Consider the following 24,581-nt stretch of genomic DNA (forward strand, 5'->3'; position numbering starts at 1 on the left):
TCGCTGCCAAGAGATATATATTGAATTGAAAAAACTGAAAAAAAAAATTTGTTTTTGTAGCAACTGATTTCCTGATTACAAATCCAACTGCAGCTGATTTTTCTTGGGACTTCCACGTGATGACCATCTTTGTTGGCTGTCATGGAAAATGGACCATTCATCTTAAGATTTAACAATGCCTTGATTTGTTAGAATAAAACTTAGGATGTGATTCTTGGTTAGATTCAATGTTGAATTTATTAATTTTTTATTTTCCATATTTTATCCTTAAAATCTAGTTTAGCACAAAAAACTCTTCTGACACGGTTAATTTCGTGGGTCGAATATCTTATTTTGATCATCCATGAAAAATATTAATTTTTATGTTAAGAGTATTACTTTTTATTGTGAATATCGGTGGGATTGGCCCGTCTCACAGATAAAAATTCGTGAGACCGTCTCACAAAAGACTTACTCATACTTTAGTTGTTATGAAGATTGAACAATTCTTTATTAATAATAATAATTTATTTTCTATTTATAAAATTATGATGTAGTTGAATATTTAATTTTGAAATAATTTATTTCGTTGAATTTAAATTTGAATATTTAGATTTTATGTTTGATTAATTTATTTTGTTCTCACTGATAATAGTTTATTATTTATTATATAAAAGTTTACGTAGTTTGTAAAACACAAATATATAACAGAAATTGTATGTGAAAATATTAATTCTAAGTTTTTGATTTTTTAATAATGTGAATAATATGATTTAAAAATCATATATGTAAAAGATAAAAAATTATTTTAGTAAAATTTTAAAATTTCAAATTCAAATCTTTTTTTCTCCAAACAAGAAATAGATTTCTAAATTTCAAACCAAACACCAAAAAAAATTCTAAATCCATGATTTCTAAATCCAATTCTTTCTCAAAATCCAAATCCCATTTCTATGAGATGTCGGAAAAGATACCAAAATGAGAATCAGAAGTAAAAGTAGAAGAGAATAAAAAATACCATGTAAATAACGATAAAAACAGATCGTCTGTATTTAAAATCTGAAAGCAAAAGCAGAATCTTTCTCGGGAGAGCATCCAATTCCATATTCCGTCGAGGATTTATAAGACATCACTGCCATAATGCAATACAGGCAGACCACCGCACTAAACAAGCCCAACCAAGTCATTTAGAACAATACAAAATGTCTCAAATCCAAGAAAAAACCATTTAGTGATTTTCAGCAAGAACTTTAATACGAACAGCTCCGTGCAAAACTCACAAGAATTCAAACACAACAAGCAACGGTACTAAATCTCCGGAGCAGGGGCAGACGACTTCAACAGTGGCTGCATAGCCTTCACAACAATGCTCATATTTGGTCGAAACTCAGCTTCATACTGCACACATAATGCTGCAACAGCGGCAAGCTGGATGGCCAAAAAAAATCATGCAATTTAAATTTCTACATTTCTTTCTTATAAATACAAAATTCATTCATAAACATAAATAAATCCTCTTATTTGTTTAACCGACAAAATATAGGGGACCACCTTCGCAACTCCTTTTGGAGGATATTCGCCCTTAAGCTTTGGATCAACACATTGCTTCACTTTGTCTTCGCTCAATCTTGGAGTGGCCTAAAAGTATAAAGAAAATACATTTTAAATGTGTACGATTACATCAGAAACTTAGGATAGGAGATCAGAATAAACTTAAACGAATTACCCAAGTAACAAGACTCTGCTGTCCACGAGGCATTGTGTGGTCAACAGGTTTTCTTCCAGTCAGGAGCTCTAGCAGAACAACACCAAAGCTATACACGTCGCTCTTTTGAGTCAACTGCCCTGTCATTGCATATCTGCAAAAGGTTCAAGAAAAAACCATGAAAATACTGCCTCGAATGAATTAATATCCTCGGTGATCTATGAACGATAGAGGGAGTTTGATTCGAGTGGATTGATGTCTTCGAGAACAGAACTTGTAAGTGTTCAGGAGTTTTTACAAGAAAAGCAACAAGTTCTAACATTAGCATTATCATCAATTTTAGTCTCTAGCTGAACATATCTACAGAATATTTCTGTTGACCGCTTAGTATACATCAAGACACCTGATGGTTTTGATACCATCCACTATAAGCAGCTGATACTTGTTTTTTTAAGATACAGCAGTTGTACTGTACTCTTCACACATGTTAACAGAAAAATGTGAAACTAAAACTTGTGCATAACAGTCTAGAAATTACACTATTGCTTATCAGGCCCCAAATGTGTCCTATGATGAGCTTCTATGACATTTCTGAGAGATGCAAGAAAAACAGATGGTTATACACAAATTTAGGCCAAGTCAAAAAGAGCACTATATTAATGGGGACTTCATAAAATGCAAAAAAAAAAGTTGTCCCTCTCTCCCTATTATCGCACATACAATATAAACAGAACTTTAGAATAAAGAAAAAAATATGCACCATTTTCAATGTGAACTGAGGACCACATGGATTAACTAAAACCAGATTCATAACCCACAAGCTATCTAAAGAAATCTTCAGGCTCAATGCAGCTATCACAAGGTCATTTAGTCTCAAAGGAACATACACCTCACGAAACCCATATCAAAGAAAATCATTTCAAGTGGCATGAGACAATGCAAAAAATTATAACAAATATGGACAGAAACATTGTTTCCTAAAATGCAATATAAACATTTCACCCCATCACTCTTGGAATTCATAAAGGGGTATGTCAGTGTATATACTGAAAAGGAATATCAAGCACCACATATCAACCATCAAAATGATGCATGAGCAATTATCTACTCAACTATTTTCTGTTCCCAACAACCAAGTTCCTATCAAGTTGATTCAAAATGAGATCAAGTCAACTCTTTCAATCTCAACATCCTACAGACTGTGATACTTCAATCAAAAAACGAGGGAAACCCATGCTTATACAGTTATACTTGGCAAATTAAATTTAGATGTAAATATCAAATCGGATTTCAAGACATGATTTAAGGTGAAATTTAAGGACTGTACGTTAATACATGCATATACATCAGAATCACTTAATGATATAAAAATGAGTGAGGAAAGATTACTCTGGTGCATGATAGCCAAAGGTTCCAAGAACTCTAGTAGAATGAAGGCGAGCAGCCATGTCAGGAGCCTGATTTGAAAGGTTAAAATCTGCAATCTTGGCTTTGTAGTCTTCAAACAGAAGCACATTGCTGGATCTGATATCTCTATGAATTATTGAAGGATGTGCTCTCTCATGCAAATATTCCAGTCCCCTCGCAGCATCAACAGCAATTCTTACTCGTTGCATCCAGTCAAGTACAGGACCAGGTTGTGCCCCTTGTACTCCTTTCCTCCCTGTATGCAAGCATGATAAAAAAAAGTTCTCTTGGTTCTCATACAACGTCCAAAACCAAATCAAGAGCAATCTTATCTACATACCATGCAAGATGTCATGAAGAGATCCCATAGTAGCGAATTCATAAGCCAAGACACGGAGATTGCCGTCCACGCAGTAACCATGCAATTCAACAAGATTTTCGTTCTTCAATCTTGACACCATGGAAACCTAGGGAGATATTAGTTCCGTGCCGATGGGTCAACACACATCATGCAGAGAAAGAGAGAAACAGAATCTTCAGGGGTGCATGAAATTCACAAAAGTTCGGCATACCTGAGTCAAGAACTCATTATTTGAATCGGGCTCAGATGACACATCAAGCTTCTTGACAGCAACCTCCTTGCCATTGTTTAACTGTGCAAAGTACACTCTTCCATAAGATCCTTCGCCAATTAAGGCTTTTGACCCGAAATTGTCAGTTTTCTCCTTTAGTTCCTCTATAGACAATTCAGGAACCTCAATCGGAGGTACAGACTTCTGAACTTCAGGTTTCACAGGAGCTGATGCCTTCGAGCCTCTTTGATATCCTGATGTTTGCACAACACAGATGGAGTTGTCGATGCCAAACGCAACCAAGAGATAAGTGTTATAAGAGAAGATAATTAAACATTAGTGAAGAAGTGCACGATCAATTTTACATGTGCAATACTGAGTTCATCCCTTTGAGTGCAGCTATCAACATTTTCATCAACAACGATAACAGCAGTTTCTCAAATTTGGCATCATCAGAAAAATAACTAAAAGTAATTTTCATTCCATTCACGGTAGGAAATAAGGATGAAAAGATAAGAACTTGCCATCAGCGTGAGTCCTTGGGCTCTTCAGGTGCTCATTTTCACGTGAGTCGTACGTTTCCTCTACATGACATGTGCAACAAAGCCACTTACGCATCCTTGTTGTTCTTCTCAAATAAAGATCGTCTTCAGCACTCCTGTTCTCCAAGTGTACAAAGTAACCAGGAGGAGGAGCATGAGCCTAAAATGTTAGCCAAACAAAGCTAATATTACGAGGTGAATATACCAACATCATATTGTAAAATCCATACTACCGCAGGCAAAGACGTGCCACAGGAACCTCATTTCACTTATAAAATTCTTATCAAGGTTCATCGCCAAACAGTGAATCAACATTATAAATTTAGGCAGCAGCATAGGATTTTTTAAATATAAAAGTTCTTTTAAGGTTTGATTACTGCAAAAAAATAGAGGAATACTTTAAACTTCGTGTAGAGTCAAAATATTCAATGAAAACTAGCTGAAAGACCTATATGGGAAGGATTCCTTGTAATGTTTAAAGGCATTTATTCACACCATTATCGAGTTTTCACTGTTAGCACGTTATAATTAATTTTCCTTTTACATATCTACTCCCAACACAGATATATACAGGACCAATGACCAGAAGATGGAAAAATCAAATTCATGCTAAATTTATCTGAATATGATAGATACAAGTTCACCAAAAAACACGTTGAACCGCCCTTGGATTTAAAATATATTAATTGGTCCTAGGTAAACGTAAGGCAAACGACAAATCAGATTTTCAGGTCTAAGATGATCACAATCCAAAAACTGAAACCAAAACCATCGCCCCAAATAATTCCTCAAAGAAATGAAAAAACCCACAATCTCAGAAAACCCATTCGATGATTTCAATCAACAATCTTACCACCAAACCACGCCCTAGAACATATCTATCATCCATCACCAAAACGGGTAGGTCAAATATACCAAAAAGAAACAATTCAAAGAACCCAAAAACAATCACCGCAGACGAACAGACAAAAACAGAGATCTAGAAAAATAAACAACCACAATTCACAAAGATAAGAGAGAGAAAGAGCAGCGGAAAAAGAAACGAAAATTTGAAAATCAGATTACAATAACAAGAAAGCCGTAAAAGAAAATCGCACCCACCGAAATTTATGGGCCTCTTTCTTTTTTCCCCTCCCTCTCCACTGGTTGTAATCTGAGCGTGTACGCAACCCTGTGTGTATAGAATTGAATATATGAAAATGGGGAGCAGGATTTTTCAAGATTAATTAAGGGAGATCGGAGAAAAAGCGGGGTGGAGATACAGGTAAGCGTACAGGCAGGCAAAGGAATGGAATAGATTGATTCAATGGGGAAATAGATTTTTTTAGATTTTCTTTACAAAACAGAGGAAGGTGGAGGAGAGAGAGGGTGGATTTTTTTTTATATGCACGTTATTAATTATGGCTTATGCCTCATTTTGAAATGGTCAACAAAAATGTAAATGACACATTGACCCTGGCCGACATTTTATTCCCATGAATAAGGTTGATTGGTAAAAAATACATTTATTTACCAATTTTGATTAGGATTCCAGTATCCACGTGTTTCTTTTTTTTTTTATTTCTGTCGTCCTCGACACCAACTTATGTTGTGTTTTAACTCTCGACAAATGATCATTTTACTATTTTAGCCTTGAATATTTGACAATTTATTATCTATTCATTTCTTAACTCAATATACACGTTATTTTCTTATGTGTTTTTTTTACTAATGATTCAATTAAAGTTAATAGTAGAAGAATTTGCTTAATGGTATTGAATGCTAAAAAATTTGTGTTTTATCTTGATGACAGTTGGGAAAATAGAAGTATATAGTTGATTGAATGAAACCAGCGTAGTATGATCACTTAATTGTTTTGACATTTATATGTTAGAATAATTAATTTGATGTAACATTAATATGATATTTGGTATTAATAATTTGTTATTTTATATAATTGATATGATGTTAATATAATTAATTTTTTTTAATAATGATGATATCATTAATTTGATATTTGGTATCGATGATATGTTACTTTGTATGATTAAAATATTTTGGCTCATATTTATAACACAATATAGCTTTTTTTATATAATGGAATAAGGGTATTTATGAGACAAAATAAAGTATCTATTGACTCGATTTAGGTATATGAGGCTAAATCAATTACTTATTGACTCGAATTAGGTTCTTTAAATATCAATTTAGGTATTATATTTTGATTTCACGATACCATCAATAAAAGTCACTCAACATCAACTGTGTAATATATTTTTTACATCCCCGAATAATGGAGTAATGATATTTACGAGGTCAAATCAAGTACATATTGACTAAAATTACGTACTTCTGAGGCCAAATCAAGTATCCACTAACTTGAATTAAGTACTATATATACCAATTTAGGTATATTATTTTAACTTCGCGATGATACCAATAAAAGTCATTCAACATCAAACCTGTAATATATTTATTTACATCCCCAAATAACATAATAAAGGTATGTACGAGGCCAAATCAAGTATCTATTGACTCGAATTATGTACTTATGAGGCCAAATCTAGTACTCACTTACTCAAATTAAGTGTTTTAGTACTAATTTTTATATATTATATTTTGACTTTACGGATGCCACCAACAAAGCCACTCGACATTAACTTCGTAATATATTTTTTACGTATCAAAATAATGGAATATAATATTTACGATGCCAAATCAAGTATCTGTTGGAACGAATTAGGTATTTTTGAGGCCAAATTGAGTATCCCGCTGGCCGCTAACTCAATTTAGGTACTTTAACTGCCAATTTATACATTTGTTTTTGATTTCATGATGCTACCGACGAAAGTCACTTAAATTATTATTTTTTCAAATGCTCAAATAATGGAATAAGGGTATTTAAAAGACCAAATAAAATATCTATTGATTCGAACTAGGTACTTTGAGTACCAATTTAGGTATAATATTTTGGCTTCACGTATGTCAGCAACACAAATCACTCAATAACAAGTATGATATCAAATTAAGTATTCATTTTTTATTTAATGAATACCAACAAGTATTGTGAATGAATATTAATGATTATTATACATGAATAGTCCTTAGTATAATGAATGATCACCAACAGATGTTGTGGATGAATACTAATGAGGATGATATCAAAAATTATTCACATGTTATTTAATGAATACCAACAAGTATTGTGAATTAATATTAATGAGTATTAAAAATGAATTACCATAAGTATAATGACATAATACTGATAAATATAATGAATGATTACCAACAAGCATTATTGATGAATACTATTAAGGACGATATCAATTGAATTACTCATTTATTATTTAATGAATACCAATAAGTATTTTGAATGAATATTAGTGATTATTATAAATGAATAATCATAAATATAATGGAGAATATTGGTAAAAAATTTAATATTTAATGGGCAACATCAAATATCACTTGACAAAAATTAGGTATTTGTTTTACCAATTTAGGCATCATGATGTTATTTTATGAATTCTAAATAAGTTATTCAAGATTATATTCCAATTTTTTTTTTGACAATACAATTTTTTTTTTTTTGTATTTATGAGGCCACATCAACATCAAATATCATCCGGGAAAAATTAGGTAATTTTATAACTATATATAGATATTTCATATTGCTATTTCATGAACGCCAAATACGTCATTCAAGATTAAATTCAAAGTGTAATTTTTAAAGTAAAATAAACAATTTTAGTATTTAAAAGGCCACATCAAGTATCTCATGACAAAAATTGTGTATTTTTATATCAACGGTATTGTGAATGAGTATTAATAAGTATGACGTCAAATTAAGTATATTCTTGGTGTTTTATGAATATTAATAAATATTTTAGATGAATATTAATAAGATAGTGATTGCAAACACTACTTAAATATTATGAATGAATATTAATAAGGTATTGATTGCAAACACTACTTAATGTTTTTTTTTTCCAAAAATACCAACAATGATTGAATTTATTGTGATCGCTCGATATCCGATATTTTCTTACACATTTGGAGTATTAAAATAGTCAAATTAAGTATCTGGATCCTCAAAATAGGTATTTTGTAAGTCAAAATAAGTACTTACTCTTATTTCATGATGAGTGATGAACTATGTTTAAAAAAATAAAAATTAAATGACACGACTAAGTATCCTAATGTATTTTCTATGCAAAGACCAACAATGACTGAATTTATGGTTATCGCTCGAAGATCGAGTATTTTTTTTAGACATTTGGAGTATTCAAATAGTCAAATCAAGTATCTGAAACCCTATAATAGGTACATTATAGCTCCAAATAAGCACTTACTCTTATTTCATTATAAGTGATGAACAATATTTTTTTAAAAAAAATTAAATTACATGAAAAAGTCATCATAATATTTTTTCATGCAAATACCAACAATGATTGACTTTATGTTGATCGTTCGAAGATCGATTATTTTCTTAAACATTTGGATATTCAAATAGCCAAATCAAATATTGAAACCCCAAAATATGTACTTTTCAAGTCAAAATAGGTACTTTTTTCTTATTTCATGATAAGAGATAACTATGTTTTTTTTTAAATAAATGACATGAATAATGCATCCCAAATGTATTTTCAATGAAAAGACCAACAATGATTAAATTTATGATAATTCTTGAAGATCTAGTATTTTTTTACTCATTTGGAGTATTCAAATATACAAATCAAGTAGCTGGAACTCCAAAATAAATATTTTGTGAGTCAAAATAAGTACTTACTCTTATTCCATTGTAAATAAAAAAAATGGCAAAAATGTAAACTTGAATTTGTGGGGAGTTAAAACTAAAATTATGGTATTGTCATGTACTGATTTATAAAAATTTATACCTAAGTAATGAATCTTAATTTAAAGATAGAAAAATGTATTTTACTCAAATTTACCCAATAAATATCTCATTTATTATTTATTTTTTCACAAAAAATAGACTTTATCAATACAATATTGTCATCGTCAACTTTGCTCACTTTCATTTTACTATCGCCTCTTAATTATTTAATTGTCTACTTCCTCAGTTGCTGTCAATATATATACTCAAACAAAATTTCCAACATTACACAACAAACGATTTATACCATGAAGAGCTCTATGCAATATCTTATAGCTGGTTTTGCGTTGAAGGGATGGAATGCAAATGCACGATTCGATTAGGAAGTTACGACAATAATAGCGACTCCTAAATGCATTAAAGTTGAGTTTTGTTAATATCAAGATCATGATCAATACAAAAATTATCGAGTTTTTGAAGAATAAGACTACCACAATAACGGCACTCGTGTTGGGACAGCTGCTTTCTATTGTTCTGGACTTCAACTGGATTTTCATCTTTGGAGTTGGTCAAACGAGGTAATTTCGTGTTATTATATGAAATCACAAGATCTAGCTATTTAATTTGTTCACAAGATCCAAGATTTAAACGATCTTATAGATCATGTACACAAAAATATGATTGATGATTTTTTGAATTAGATTTTTTTCCATATTCCATTTTATGAAACAAGCTTGTGATTGTTGGTGGGTCAAAATTCAAAGCGAAATGGAATAAGCATATGTAGATTGATTAGCACTAAAAAAATACAGGAGTAATCACCTAAAGCATTTTTGTTTTTGGACAGATCATGCGGCTCGTGGAAGCCCCCACAGTATTTTAGTACGTACACAGAAGATGCCATTTTTCTAAGACAAAAATTTACGTGAGACGATCTCATGGATCGTATTTGTTGAGACATATCTTTTATTTGGGTTATCCACGAAAAAATATTACTTTTTATGCTAAAAATATTACTTTTTATTGTGAATATCGGTAGGATTGACCCGTATTCGTGAGATCGTTTAACAAGATACATGATCTTTTCTATATTAATTTCGGCTCCATCTTTATTTACAATAAAATCATAAATGGATCGATTTCACAAAATGACATTCGAGACCGGATACATGAAACAGAATTGTGATTCTGAAAGAGTGACTGGGCATCTGGGAATTTCTCACAGCCGTTCCTAAGGAGTCACAATCTCATCATCACATTGACTTCCATACATAAATCAGTATTCTTCCTGCAAAATGTGCTTATTTATTTATATTCATGAGCGTATGAATAAATTTGTAATGGATCAACATAGGATTTGGTCCCTTTGATATCTGAATTTCCTCTTCTTTCTTTCTTTCTTTCGTTCTTTTTTGTTTTTGAAAGGGAACCCTTTGTTCTCTCTAAATTTTTTTGATTGAATTATTGTGTTCACACATAAGAATTGAGTAATTATGGTGAATTGGAAGGATGTTTTGACGAAGAATACATTGTTGGGTCTTGCCTTGGGACAATTTCTTTCTCTTCTCATCACTTCAACTGGATTTGCATCTTCTGAACTAGCCAAAAAAGGTTTTTGTTTGTTTGTTTGTTTTTTTTAAAAAATTTTTAAACCATTTAGTCGTTTTTATCATGATCAAGACATTGCTTTCTTTCTCAAAAATAAAAAAGAAGTATGCTTTATTTTTACGGGCTTGAGTTTGGTGTGGAATTAATTGTTATATAGTAGAAACTGAACAAGAATTTCGTTCTGTACGCTTTCTGGGGAAAGCATTCACTTCCTGCTAATGAAAATATATTTTTGTCATGTATGTTTTTTGTTTTGTTTTTTTGTTTTTATGAATAGAAGACCAGGTTTATGGCCTACAGCCATTCCAGCAACTCTGGCTGATATAGGGACTATGGAACAAGGGTCTTTGTCACTTGCAGCATATTTCTTCAATGTGTTCAATTTCTAACATGAAACATTTGTTCGGTCTCCGAATGTAGGAATTAATGCACCAACCTCGCAGTCGTTCTTGAATTATGTACTCTTGGCATTGATATATGGTGGCATTATGCTCTACAGAAGGCAAGCTCTCAAGGTAAGCTTGTAGGTTTCACTTTGAACCTTTATCATTGAGTTCTCACTAAGAAATTCAGATGTCCTGGAGCAAACAGCTTAACTTCGACTGCGTATCAAAACTTGAGTTGCTATACATTTCACAGCATTTTTCTAGGTGACAAAAACAAATCTTGAGTTTTTATTCATTGAATATTATCTTTCTCATCTATGGTATTGTTTTGTCGCATCTGTGGTATTGTTTTGTCGCTTAGCTGAGTATATCATATGTGGCATGCTTGATGTCAGCTGTCTTGATTGTCTTTTCGTGCATAATTTTTGGGTATTGCAAGTGAGATGACTGCCATTTTAAACATTCCTTGTGCGCTTTCCCTCTGTAAGCAGGCCAAATGGTATTACTACCTTGCGCTTGGATTGGTTGATGTAGAAGCTAATTTTCTTGGTAAGTTTATAATAACTATATGCCTGCCTAATGAGTCTTATAAGCTTGACATTAAACTATCAGTTTTAATGTAAACCTAAAACATGACTTTTTTTTTTTGATTATCTGATTAATCTATAACATCATCTGATTGTAGCTATTTTTAATATATTCTGTGATTTTATTCTTGGTTATTTCGTAAGACCATTAGTTTTCATGATGCCTTATCCTATGTGCTTTTGTTATAGGGAATTATTAGCTATTTTGAGAATCTCTACCAACTCATAAATAGCGATTGCATGATCCTATATTGTATCTTTTTTAGCTACAAAATGCAATTTCCATGTAAAACATGATAGTGTATGAGGAAGTGCATCTTCATTACATTTTACATCACAAAGCTTCAAAAGCTTTAATTTGTCATAAGAGTCACTATATATTGGACTGGACCAGATCAGATGAGGCATACATTTTGCATTGCGTACTGCAACTCATAATATTTACTATCAAGTGCATGCTTTATTCTTATTTTCTGGAAACTGTTGTTTGGAGAGAAATACTGCAAAACAGAATATAAATATAAAGGAAACTGACATTTATTATGTGTCTGATTGTGTGAGATTACAGAAGCTAATATCTTTTTGGCATAATAGTGGTGAAGGCGTACCAGTACACATCAATTACGAGTGTCATGCTACTGGATTGTTGGGCAATACCATGTGTGCTGTTTCTTACCTGGTTCTTTTTGAAGACTAAGTACAGATTTAAAAAGTTTGCTGGTGTAGTCATTTGTGTTGCTGGCCTCATTATTGTTGTCTTCTCAGACGTTCATTCTGCAGACAGAGCTAGTAAGAATTTTTTTCAGTGCATACCAGTTAACACTTAACTGTTACCATTTATCAGTACTTCTTAGAAAATCAGACTCCTTCGGAGCAGTACTTGAACAATTTTGCTCTTTCCTGCTCATCAACCAAGCCACTCTAGAAGCACCAAACTCTTTTTGTTAATTAATGCAAAGACAAAAGAACTCCGTGGACTAGTAAACACTGCTTTGACGACTCTTTTCACTTTTTTCTTTCATGCTCTTTAGATCATTTTCAGTTTCTGATGCTATAATATTTTGCAACATAATTTATGATGTTATAATTATCATCGTTATAGGTGGTAGCAACCCAATAAAAGGTGATCTGCTTGTGATTGCCGGAGCCACACTTTACGGTGTTAGCAACGTCAGTGAGGTAGGTCGCTTTTGAATGTCACTGCTTAGAATTTTTAAATTTGAACTTCGTGTTTGGAATGTGAATCTCCATTGTTGGAAAATTTTGCCGGTATCACATGATAAATAATTCAAATTTCTTTTTCTGTTTAATAGAGTTTTTTTTATGCTCCTAATTCCAGTTTCTTCAAATTACTGAATTACTCACACAGCCTCTAGCTTCTCTATATACTTTCTCCACCACTTGTGATTTTCTTCTGTTTCATGTGCTGATTCATATCCTTCATTTGTTTCTTTGACTTTTCTTTTCTTCTTTTTCCTTAGTTTTCTTACTTTTTTCTCAATTTCTTTTGCTATTGATCATCCCTATTGGTTATTTCCACCCATTGGTTATTTCTGTGGCTTGATGCCTTCTAGTTAAAAAAATGACTTCAGATCAATCTTTTTTGGTGTTCTTGTACTTTTAGATTTGAAGATTAATGAATCCTCGTGTTTTTGGTCTATGCAGGAGTATTTCGTTAAAAGTGCTGATAGGGTTGAACTTATGGCCTTTTTAGGAACCTTTGGTGCCATTATCAGTGCTATACAGATGTATCCTTTCTCTATGCTTTGAAGCTATTTTTCATGTAACGGTTTGTCACGCTGAACACAATTTTTGCTCATCATATTGTGATAGCATACATACATTACTTACATGGTGCTTTACCATGAGGCATGAGTGACTTCGTTAACCAAGTGTACAGAAGCATACTTGAACGGAATGAACTCAAATCCATTCAATGGTCAGCTGGGGCGGTATGTCTCTTGTTCTCTTGCTCACTTACTCACTTTCTCTCACCATTTGCTTCATATTCCTCCTCGGCTTATTTCTTGTTTGTGTGACAAATATACGAACAATGATCAAGGCTCCCTACTTGATAATTTTGTATTATAGTTCAAATTTCCTGGTTTTTTGGCACACGGGAAATTTGCCTGTGTTGTTCATATATTCCAGTATAATGTTGCTTTGAAGCATTCATGCATGCCTTTCAACACTAAAATACGATCATCAGGGATTTTGTACATTGAATCTTCTGAAGCATATATATGTCATCCAAATTATATGTTGCAAGCATTTGTGTTCCTATCTTATTAGTGTATTTCAATATTCTTTGTGTATGTATGAGGATAGATCAAAACTACGAGCTTTGTGAAATTTTTGTGGTGGTAAAAGCTATTTTCACACCCCACTAAACTGGATAATAAATATTTTAATTCCTGGCAGCTGGTAATACTTTGATGCTTTCTACATTTTCTTGTTGCTGATTTCTTAAAACCCCATGCACTGTGTTATTAGTACGGTCTCATGCTTGTGGAATGTTCAAAGTTCATTTCTGGATCTCAAATAACATTATGTCATTGATTCATTACAAAGTGCACTGGACTGGTTTGAACTTTGAACTTGATTTGACATCCTTACTAATTTTTGTTACAGACTTTTCCTTTTGTTGGATTTTCTTTGGCCATGTTTCTGTTTTACTCTGGAGTCCCCGTCTTGCTGAAGGTATCCTATTAATTCTGTGCCTAATCCACGGGTGACTTAATGTTTTTTTTAATTAAATCATGCTTTATATTGGTGTTCGGCACTTCAGTCTTATAAAGTCACGAATTATGAAATAAGTCTCCAGTATAAATTCTTTTTGAACATGTCATAGATAAAGTAATACCTGTCACATGTAGTAGAAACTGTCTTAAAACCCGTACTTGATGTTGAATCATAAAATGTAATAAAGGCGGTATGACGGTAGAGATTTGTTTGAAATATTATTCTCATTATGGGTAGTAATCTGCTTCCTTTCTCCAAGCAACTTTCAATAAATTTTCCTGCAAAAGATTGCAGATGATGGTATCGGAGAATATCGTGAAGTAAAAGAAATATTTTGCGATTCACCTTTTATATTTATGCATACGAATAAACCCCAACTCCCAAGCGTTTGTGAGAGTCATTATAAAAGAAGAAGAAGTCCAATTCCATTGGAGGATCTATATTGGGATAAAAGGCTAAGTGACAACAAGTTCTTACTTTCTGTATATAGAAGCCATTGGTATTCAGGATGCTTAATTTTTCACTCTCTTTTACGAGATATTAAATTTCTGGCTCAGTTGATGAATCCCTTTTTCCCCTCAACTTCTCATGCAGATCAGCGGAGCTACAATGCTAAATCTGTCTTTGCTCACCTCAGATATGTGGGCAGTTTTTATTCGGATGTTTGCATACAAGGAAAAGGTCCGGGAAAACAAGAAATGAAGAGAAAATAATAATTAAGTAGCTCTTTTTCTTTTCTTTTTATATTCCTAGTATACAATATTTTCAATATTCTCCAGGTGGATTGGATGTACTATGTAGCCTTTGCTGCTGTTGCTGTTGGGCTCGTCGTTTATTCATGGTATCCAAATTTTTAGTCTTTTGTTTTCCCTGCACTTTTCTTTAATCAGTAGATAACCGAAGTTAAAAACATAGAAGTATTTTCACTTTGACTGAAGGCTTTGCTGTCAATGAGATTTTATTTTATTTTTAAAATTTAATAGCAATAATATTAAAAATTTGGACTTGGTGCTAAACGGGAGCTTCATAAATTTTCAAAAGAAGTGTCTTTCAACAAATTTCAGAATTCAGCAACACTTTGCCTTTTTGATACAATGTACCTTTCATGGACACCAAATCGATGGTGATGCTATATAGACTTCTCTGAGTTTTTGTGACTTTGTCAATCCATCAATATATTCGTTATTTCATTGTTTCATGATATGATCAAATGCAGGGGTGATAAAACGGATCAAAACAAGGCAGAGGTTGCTGACGAGGAGATTGAGCATAGCAAACATTTTGACGAGGAAGCCGGTTTTCGTCAACAAGATGACAGAGACATAGTGGGAAGCTCGAAATCTGGAAGTTTTAGTAAACAGGCCATTGCTTCTTCAAGTGGCGTCGTGGAAAAGTAAACAGGGTCGAAAAGATTTCGACGATGTTAAAGAATTGGAAAGAGTGAGATTCTTGTGTCCTCCCAGCTCCCAATACATCATCAACTATCGAGCTTTGAGGATGCGACGATTGGAAAATTCGTTAATAAATATTTTGGAAAAATTCCTATTGCTTAAAGAGTAGGATCCCTCTCATAATAAAACTGTCGTCCCGTCAATCCTTTTTTTTTTTCCTGCTTTAGTCAGTTTCTTAAAATCATACAGTGATGCTTGTTGTATGAAGGAATTATAACAGATATCCTGTAGATGTGATTTTGTAAAGTCTTCAGACACCACCTGTGGCTGATTCGAAATCGAGTTTGGTTGTGTCGTATATATACTGCGAGTAGGTCTATTGTGAGACAATCTTTATCTGTGAGATGAGTCAACTCTACCGATATTCACAATAAAAAAGTAATATTTTTAGCATAAAAAAGTAATATTTTTTCATGGATGACCTAAATAAGATATCCGTATCACAAAATACGACTCGTGATATCGTCTCACACAAGTTTTTGCCATATATTGCTACAGATTGTACTCTAAATTATTGTATTTGTGCTTTTATCAGTTGCCTTGATTCAATCAAATTTAAAGATAAAAAATTTTGAACATCTAGAATCAATTATCTAATCAATAAAATGATTGAGTTATATATAAATATAAAAGTGAAGTATACGCTTCTAATTTGAATTGAGAAAATTAAGTTAAACCATTCAATTTTCAATAAGTATTTTGTGAGACAATCTCGTAAATATTAAGAGTGGTCAAGTTTGTTTATATTTATAATAATAATTAAAAATTTTGACATATTTTATGTTTTACCAAATAAAAAATATATATCACGAAATTGACTCATGAGACCATCTCACAAAATTTTTTATAATGAAATGTATATATATAAATTATAAACAAATAGATAAATAATGATTAAGAATGTTACTATTAAATAAATAACGATTAAGAATGTGACTATTATAATAATTATCTTTAGTTTTTATTTTTAATTAATTTATAATTTATTTCATATATATATATATATATAGCAAATATTTTTTTTTCTCGACAAAAATACAGTGAAGCCACTGCAAGTCTGTGTAAAAGAAGAACCCGAGAATTGGCCATATTTATAAATACGACGATACTACACTGTTTAGACCGAGTGCCGCAAAAAAGTTTGCCAACCATGATCGTTTCTTCCCCATCCTTCTACGATCACCCTTATCTAAATCTCAAGAATCCAGTTTCAAGTCCGTTTTCAACGAAGTCATGTTTCAAATCTGCATTTACCAGTACGAGCAGTGGTAGAACATGGTCGCTGACTCGGGTTTCCTCGAGTAGCTATGGTGGGAGGGTTCCGGCTGGAGATGACGTCATCAGGTCTCCGGTGAAGTTGCTTCGGAGGGTTCTGGAATCTCCAGGGATTCATCTGGGCCCAGCTTGTTTCGATGCTCTCAGCGCTAAGCTCGTCGAGAGAGCTGGTTTTGATTTCTGCTTCACTACTGGTAACTTGTTTGATTCCTATTGACGCTTTCTGGCTATCACGTATTCTATGAATTCACGCCAATTGCCACATTGGTGGGTGGATTGCTGTTCTATCCTAAATATTACACGTTTAAGTCTTATGAGGATTTCAAGTTTTTCGTGATGCCGTGGTTGATATGATTAGTTTGAATTTGAGGTGAAAACTATGAGTTATGTTGTGTCAAGTAATCTTCGGGCTCACCATTTATAGGGAGAATAATGTAATCTGTTTAATTCATAGGATTTGGAATATCAGCTGCCCGGTTAGGATTGCCTGACGCTGGACTAATCTCTTTCGGAGAGATGGTGGATCAAGGACGGCAAATAACTGAAGCTGTGTCTATACCAATTATTGGGGACGGGGATAACGGATATGGGAATGCAATGAACGTGAAGAGAACTGTCAAAGGATATATCAAAGCTGGCTTTGCTGGAATTATTCTAGAAGATCAGGTAAATACCACTGAAAAGATTTCTTTTCGATGTGTCATATTTTATTTTTACCTTATTTCATTTTCGACGCTGTGTATATGGCTATTTTGATTAACATTTCTTGCCTTTTGGATGTATAACACTAAGAAAATAAAGTTGGGCATTCTGAAGGGTACGCTAGCTTCATTATTGTAGTTTTGTCTTAAATAAGCTTGAAAAATATCGTAGCTTCGAAATACTTAGTAAAACCAAATTTCCACTGGCAAGTGATTTGACATATGTAAACAATGAAAGGAAAATTGTTGTTGGTAATTTTATATCTGGCAGTAATCATTTGTTGCCCATCATATAAGTGCTTATTTGTTGTCATCGCCAGCAATACATTATCTACTGTTATATCGAAGTCTTTTTTGCATGGCATTCTACCAAACCCCAATATGATCAGTTATTGTAGTTAACATTACTTTTACCTTGTTGATATCTTCTTCTTCTACTACTTTTAAAGGAGGTGTTCTACAGGTTACTCCCAAGGCTTGTGGTCATACACAGGGTCGAAGAGTTGTTCCTAGAGAGGAAGCAGTGATGAAAATAAAAGCAGCAGTCGATGCTCGAGAAGAGTGTGGTTCTGACATCATTATAGTAGCACGGACCGATTCTCGTCAAGCTGTGTCGTTGGAAGAGTCACTTTGGAGGTCTAGTGCTCTTGCCGATGCAGGAGCTGATGTTTTATTTATTGATGCTCTTGTTTCAAAAGAAGAGATGAAGGCCTTCTGTGAAATTTCCCCATTGGTTCCAAAAATGGTATGCCATATTAGTTAGTGAATTAGTACCTATACATCTCATAGTTGAAGCTTTCATGTTCTACTTGTTGGATACGCAAATTTTATACATTTTGTTTGAAAGCAAAACTATTAAAGTTCTTTCCAAATTCCAACTAGCTGTTTATAACTGTTTGAAAACTGGCTACCGGCAAGGTTAACAGCTAGACGTTGGCAAGGTAATATGGCTAGCCTTCTGTGAGTGCGCGCGCACACACACACGCGCGCGCGCGCGTATATGACATTATTACTTAACTACATTTGTATAGCGTGGATGAAACTTTACTTATAGATGTATATCTTGTTCAGGCCAACATGCTTGAAGGGGGCGGAAGAACCCCAATACTTAGTCCTATTGAGCTTGCTGATGTTGGATACAAACTGGTGGCATATCCATTGTCATTGATGGGTGTGTCCATTCGTGCAATGCAGGTATTTCAGTTCTTTCTTTCCTTGATGTGCTAAGTAAATTGAGTGGGTTTGAGTCTATAAAGTGAAATTAAAAACAGCCACTGACTTTGGTCACATTGAACTAGTAGAACCATATATTTGATCACACAGAAGTGTGAAATAATTTTCTTTTTGACTGTGATGATTTTATCTATGGGTTTCCATCTGGTTAGAAGATGGACTGAATTTAAACACCAAAATGTGGATGATGTCAGCCAAGATTCTTGAAAATTCTCAAGTGAAATATAAATTATGTTCTTTTGGAAAGTTCTTTCTTTTCTTCCCATGCTTTGTATAACTAGTTTTGCTAATTAGATCTTGTGTCATGCTTTGTATTGTGTTCATTTATGAACTAGTTGGAGTCTGGCCTCACTCCTTGTTTCCTAACATTGTTTCGTTTTTTTCCATGTATGTACTTTATATACTGCTCAAATTATCAGTACTAGTCCCTTTGAAAAAAATTAAGAACCCGTAAATTTGCAGGACCTTGGTGTTTGCTATATCGTGTTTTACAATTAGCAAACACCATCTGCCTCATCGGGGGTGTCAAGGCAATTCATTCAGTGTGGGAGTGAGTCTGTTGACATGAGTTCTAGGGTTGAGTTTTGTATTCATATACTTAAGTGAAATTACTGTATAAATTCATAGACAACTATATTCTTAGCACTAGGTTGAAAATGAATCGTTTCTCCTCATCAATATTTGACCTTCCACGCAGGGGTTGAATTCGAATATTTAATCAATCCCTGAAGTAGCTTCGATTCAAATTAAAATTGGTTTAAAACCTGATACTTTCACAACCCTTTTTTAGCCTTGGCTGCTGTGTATCCTGTCCTATTTTACAACATTACTAAGTTCACTGGTGCATAATTTCATTGTCTGTCTTACAGGATGCATTGTTGGCTATTAAAGGAGGTCGTCTGCCTTCTCCTGGAAACATGCCATCTTTTGAAGAAATTAAAGAAATTTTGGGTTTTAATACTTATTACGAAGAAGAGATGCGATATGACACCAAGATCAACCAACTTTCTGTAGAGAGAGGTAATCAAAAGCAAATATTTCAGAACAGTTCTGGTGGTTAAAGCATGCTGGCTTTAGTTAGATCGAACAAATAGGAATTCCACTAAAAATTTCTGATACTGGTCACAGTAGTTATCTCTTTAACCAAATCCATTTATAGTTCACAGTGTGGTTGTTTATTATGCTATTTTATTCAAGCCAATTAACTGGTAAACAGCAATGATTCGAAAAAGTACAAGGTGTCCTAGAAATTGTGATTCATCCCTTTGGAATTCTGAGCATATTTGAAGATCTTGATGCGATTTATTCTTCAAAACCTCAACCAATTCCTGTGTCTTCTGAAAATTTTACTTTCCTTCACTAAAGTTAGTACACTATCCAAGAGTAGCCCACATGGAAAATTTATTTAAATCTAGGTTATTCCTCCACAAGCTGCACATCTCATTCTATTCAACCCGATGTAGAGAAGAGCAATCAGAGGGCCTATGAAGCTGTGGTGGAAGTATTAACTCCTGAAAAGTACCGTAACTATGACGCAGATGGTTCTGAGGGCCCTTTCTCTGGCATTTGGTCCCGGAAGTTAAGAGTCAAAATAACTGGAAGAGATGGATCTGAAAGACTTGATGTCCGAATACCAGTAAGTCTTTTGTCCTTTCTATATTTCAAGCGATCTTTTCATTCCTACTCATGGTGACTTAGTTGAATTGGGCAATGATTTTTCGGATTCAAAGCTGCTCTACGTCTGGAACAACAGAAAATAATCTAAAGTTTTTCTTTATATGTATAAAACAATCATATACACAATAGGTTTTGCTTAAATGATTTTATCTTTTGGTTTTTTAAGCCAGGATGTTAGCTCAAATTAATGAGTACAAGGACCAATAACCAACTTTAGCCAGATCTAGCTGTTTTCTTGTCCTTGCCAAGCTCAATTCTGTAGGCTGAAGTCTGACTAGTTTTTTGCCAATTTTTTTTGAGTTTTGCAGTTTGGTTGTTTATTTGGAAAGCTTTGTTACTGTAAAATCAGAGCATATTAGCTTATACTAGCCACTAGGTTGACTACACCCTAAATGTCGACCCAAAGAGGCTGATTGTAAGAATCACATGCCAGATAGAGCTTTGTAATAGCTTCCGAATATTCTCCATATGGTGGAGCTGAACTATTATCTGTTCCTACCTTCTGACAGACATAATACTCTTTAATATATCGAAACTTATCGGGTTTTACATATTTCATAGGTAAACACAAGCCAGCATGTGAAATACCTCTTTTTTTTTGTTCTTTTTTTTTTTTTGAGAAATTCTGTATTTGAAGTACGTAGTTAGCTGGTCTGAACGTCAGGTTCTTGGGTTGAGAATTCTCCAAGACGAGGCTCTCATGATTATATTTCTCATCTCAAGTACACATTTTATCTTTTGTTTTCTCAGGCAGGCTTTTTGAATGGAATCACCAACACAATTCCAGGTTCTGACTAGTTAAAAAATTCAGTATTTTTTTTATAAACCACCAGAATTATATATGAAATGCATACTGTTTGCTTGTGCACAGCTTTTGGGGGCATAAACATGAAGGAGTTATTGGATGATGCAGCTTTTGAAGAAGGCGGTAAGCAGTTGTTGGATTTTAAAGATAGAATGGGCGACAGAATTCAAGTCTTTCTGGAGTAGATGATCTCTTGATGACTATAGAGAATCTCCTTAATTTGCATATGAAACTTTTTTTATATATATATAATCAAAATACCATTTGAATCAAAATCTTATCTTTCGAATATAATTTGTAGGTCGCGGGCAAACAATTCATTTGGAATATGAAATGATCAATGGAGTTATCTTGTTTTCGTCTTGATTATTTAAGATATGGAAATTTTTTAACATTTTTTGGGTATCTGCTCTACTTTTTTATAGTGAATAAATTAGATAAAATTTATTTCAGTTTTTATTTTAAAAATTGTCCGATTATACGGTTAACTGCTCGATCTCAAACTTTAAAATGTGGATCAAATCACCTGCCTTGACTACGTTATCTTCACGATAAATCAAATGATCATTGTTGTATTCTATAACCCGTTTCTTTAAAACGAAATGGTGCCGATAGAAATTTTTTTAAGGAACTGTTAGAAAAATATGATTATATTTATTCACGATTTTTTGATAATTTTTTTTAATATTATTGAATTTTGAATGATGTTTGAATTAAAAATAAATTAACAAATTAAATTGTTTAATGTATTTTTTGTTGAAAAATATATTTAAAATGTGTGTATTGAATATTTGAATGTTGAAAATAAGAGTTGTAAATATTGAAAATTAGTGTGTGATGATGTAGGTAATGATGTATTTTATTTTTGGATTATTTGTAAAGATTTCCTATAAATAGATCTCTCATTTGTGAAGAAAATTACAATTGAGTAGAGAGAAAAATATTATAAAGTGTGTAGTTTGGTAAATTTTGAGAGTTTGAGATTTTTACTTTTTACCATAAATTTTTACTTTTTCACAACACGTTATCAGCACGAAGCTCTAAAAGTCCTACATACTTTTCCAAGCTCCAAACAGAAGAAAAAGGTAACAAAAATAATTATATTTATTTTATTGTTATTTATTTATTGTGTATTTATTTAATATACAATATAATGTTATTATTAGAAATAATAAGAATAAATTTTTCATAAACTTGTTATAAATCCTGGGAAGATGTTAAGACGACATCCCACACTCCCGGTAAGGGATACGACAAGTATAAAAGCCTATAAGGTTTTTAAACAAAATAAATTATGACACTCATTATAATATTATGATATGATATACATAATTATTTAAACATGTCTAATATTATATATATATCATATTATTACCATAAAATTATACAAATACATACCTTTATTATTTTTGTACCCCAACGGTCATAAATGGTAAAAAACGGCTAGTTTTTGCCCTATAAATATGATCTCACAAACACATTCCACCACTCCAACTTTCTCTTCTTCTCTAAAAATTATTCATCATCAAATTTTTCGAAGAAAAAAGAAGATGGCTTTCTCAATGATATTTTTAATTATTTTGGTTGTCATACTCACGAGTCTTGTATTTATCGGAGAATATCCTACTCGTGCGTTTTCTTTATTTTTACAAATACTTGTACTTGTTGTTTATCCGTTACTTTGTATTGCAATAATTATTAACTAATAAAATGCATCGTAATTTTTTTTAGTACCACCATGTCAAATTTAACAAAGCTCGAATTTGTTGCGCTCGACATCACGGGAAAGAATTATATGCCATGGACTCTAGATGTAGAAATGCATCTTGAGTCATTGGGTCTAAGCGAGACCATTAAAGAAAATGGCATATGCACGTCACAAGAAAAGGCAAGAGCCATGATATTTTTGCGTCGACATCTCGACGATGGATTGAAATGTGAATATCTGACTGAAAAAAATCTCATGGCTTTGTGGAAGGGATTAAAAGAAAGATTCGAACATATAAGAGAAGTTATACTTCCGACCGCCCGGGATGAATGGAATACATTGAGATTCCAAGACTTTAAAAAAGTCAGTGATTACAATTCGGCGATGTATAGAATAATCTCACAATTAAAATTTTGTGGACATGATGTCACAGAATCTGATATGCTTGAAAAAACATTTTCCACGTTTCATGCATCAAATATTACTCTACAGCAACAATATAGAGTACGTGGATTCGCGAGATATTCTGAACTCATCGCCTGTCTTCTTGTGGCGGAAAAAAACAACGAGCTATTAATGAGAAATCATCAGTCCCGACCCACTGGATCAACAGCATTTCCAGAAGTAAATGCTGTAAGTAAAAATGAATTTAAACCTGGAAACCAAAATCAAATTCAAAGACAAGGTTTTGGTCGAGGTCGTGGACGTGGACGTGGACGTGGAATTGGCCGTTGTTTTGAAAATAATCGAGATAGTTATTTTTATAACTCATCTCAAAAGAACGTCCCAAACCATCCACAGAAAAGGTATCATGAGAATACAAGTGTTAATGAGAAGCACTCAAAAAAATATGAAAGTTCTTGTTACGGATGTGGTACTCCAGGACATTGGTCCAAAGTTTGTCGAGCCCCTGAGCACCTTTGTAAACTTTATAAAGAATCATTAAAGGGGAAAGAAAAGGAGACCAACTTCACTGAACGCAGTGACCGTTTGAGTGATTCAACTTATTTTGATGCTGGTGATTTTATGAATGATTTCTCTGGAAATGATCAATATGTTGGTGGGATAGAAATGAACAATATTGATGCTGCAGATTTTCTCAACGATTTCTCTGAAAATGAACAATATAATGGTAGAATATAAATGTACAATAATCTATTTTTCATGTATTCATAGAATAATGTTTTATTGTATAATTATGATTTGTGTTATATTTAAATATATATTGCAAGTAATTTATTTCATTGCATATTTTTTTGAAGTTCAAACATGGAAAATGCTATGAGCAAAGCTGAAGTTTGCATACCCGATAGTGGTACAACACACACTATCCTCCGAGATAAAAGATATTTCTTGGAACTAAACCCAACAAAAACAACGGTGAATA

General features: G+C 32.9%; 3 protein-coding genes across 7 annotated transcripts; 2 read left to right on the plus strand and 1 right to left on the minus strand.

Annotated features, from left to right (window-relative positions):
* Positions 1-1,001: 1,001 nt before the first annotated feature.
* LOC142542252 (PTI1-like tyrosine-protein kinase 3) lies at positions 1,002-5,571 on the minus strand. The gene is made up of 8 exons (XM_075648780.1): positions 5,307-5,571; positions 4,188-4,365; positions 3,664-3,917; positions 3,432-3,558; positions 3,074-3,347; positions 1,706-1,838; positions 1,531-1,617; positions 1,002-1,407 (listed from the first exon to the last, which is right to left on the minus strand). The coding sequence occupies exons 2-8, from the start codon at positions 4,279-4,281 to the stop codon at positions 1,288-1,290; spliced, it is 1,089 nt and encodes a 362-aa protein (XP_075504895.1). The 5' UTR covers positions 4,282-4,365; positions 5,307-5,571; the 3' UTR covers positions 1,002-1,287.
* Positions 5,572-9,314: 3,743 nt separating this feature from the next.
* On the plus strand, positions 9,315-16,090 carry LOC142542253 (uncharacterized). Of its 4 annotated transcripts, none has more exons than XM_075648784.1 (11): positions 9,315-9,599; positions 11,050-11,144; positions 11,507-11,564; positions 12,197-12,391; positions 12,705-12,781; positions 13,268-13,350; positions 13,503-13,554; positions 14,234-14,302; positions 14,939-15,025; positions 15,124-15,185; positions 15,561-16,090. In XM_075648784.1, exons 2-11 carry the CDS (start codon positions 11,118-11,120, stop codon positions 15,739-15,741), a joined length of 891 nt encoding a protein of 296 aa, XP_075504899.1. In that variant the 5' UTR covers positions 9,315-9,599; positions 11,050-11,117; the 3' UTR covers positions 15,742-16,090. The 4 variants fall into 4 exon arrangements, with proteins under 4 accessions (XP_075504899.1, XP_075504898.1, XP_075504897.1 ...); XM_075648783.1 differs by lacking the exon at positions 9,315-9,599 and adding an exon at positions 10,146-10,300; XM_075648782.1 differs by lacking the exon at positions 9,315-9,599 and adding an exon at positions 10,460-10,632.
* A 751-nt stretch (positions 16,091-16,841) lies between these two features.
* On the plus strand, positions 16,842-21,880 carry LOC142542254 (uncharacterized). Of its 2 annotated transcripts, none has more exons than XM_075648786.1 (8): positions 16,842-17,264; positions 17,525-17,736; positions 18,235-18,516; positions 18,843-18,965; positions 19,874-20,024; positions 20,420-20,640; positions 21,432-21,468; positions 21,553-21,880. In XM_075648786.1, the coding sequence occupies exons 1-8, from the start codon at positions 16,946-16,948 to the stop codon at positions 21,669-21,671; spliced, it is 1,464 nt and encodes a 487-aa protein (XP_075504901.1). In that variant the 5' UTR covers positions 16,842-16,945; the 3' UTR covers positions 21,672-21,880. The 2 variants fall into 2 exon arrangements, with proteins under 2 accessions (XP_075504901.1, XP_075504902.1); XM_075648787.1 differs by having other exon boundaries at positions 20,468-20,640.
* Positions 21,881-24,581: the final 2,701 nt, after the last annotated feature.

This window comes from Primulina tabacum, chromosome 4 (genome assembly GCF_025594145.1).
Source record: "Primulina tabacum isolate GXHZ01 chromosome 4, ASM2559414v2, whole genome shotgun sequence".
Lineage (NCBI taxonomy): Eukaryota > Viridiplantae > Streptophyta > Magnoliopsida > Lamiales > Gesneriaceae > Primulina > Primulina tabacum.

Excerpts from the sequence above, each read along its gene's own strand:
- LOC142542252 (XM_075648780.1), bottom strand. The coding sequence starts at position 4,281 with ATGCGTAAGTGGCTTTGTTGCACATGTCATGTAGAGGAAACGTACGAC. Across the intron at positions 1,618-1,705 it reads AGCAGAGTCTTGTTACTTGG|GCCACTCCAAGATTGAGCGA; the intron begins GTAATTCGTTTA and ends TTATACTTTTAG. Across the intron at positions 1,408-1,530 it reads CTCCAAAAGGAGTTGCGAAG|CTTGCCGCTGTTGCAGCATT; the intron begins GTGGTCCCCTAT and ends TTGGCCATCCAG.
- LOC142542254 (XM_075648786.1), top strand. The coding sequence starts at position 16,946 with ATGATCGTTTCTTCCCCATCCTTCTACGATCACCCTTATCTAAATCTC. Across the intron at positions 17,265-17,524 it reads TGATTTCTGCTTCACTACTG|GATTTGGAATATCAGCTGCC; the intron begins GTAACTTGTTTG and ends TTTAATTCATAG. Across the intron at positions 18,517-18,842 it reads CCCCATTGGTTCCAAAAATG|GCCAACATGCTTGAAGGGGG; the intron begins GTATGCCATATT and ends TATCTTGTTCAG.
- LOC142542253 (XM_075648782.1), top strand. The coding sequence starts at position 10,515 with ATGGTGAATTGGAAGGATGTTTTGACGAAGAATACATTGTTGGGTCTT. Across the intron at positions 13,555-14,233 it reads TTCAATGGTCAGCTGGGGCG|ACTTTTCCTTTTGTTGGATT; the intron begins GTATGTCTCTTG and ends TTTTTGTTACAG. Across the intron at positions 15,026-15,123 it reads TGTTTGCATACAAGGAAAAG|GTGGATTGGATGTACTATGT; the intron begins GTCCGGGAAAAC and ends AATATTCTCCAG.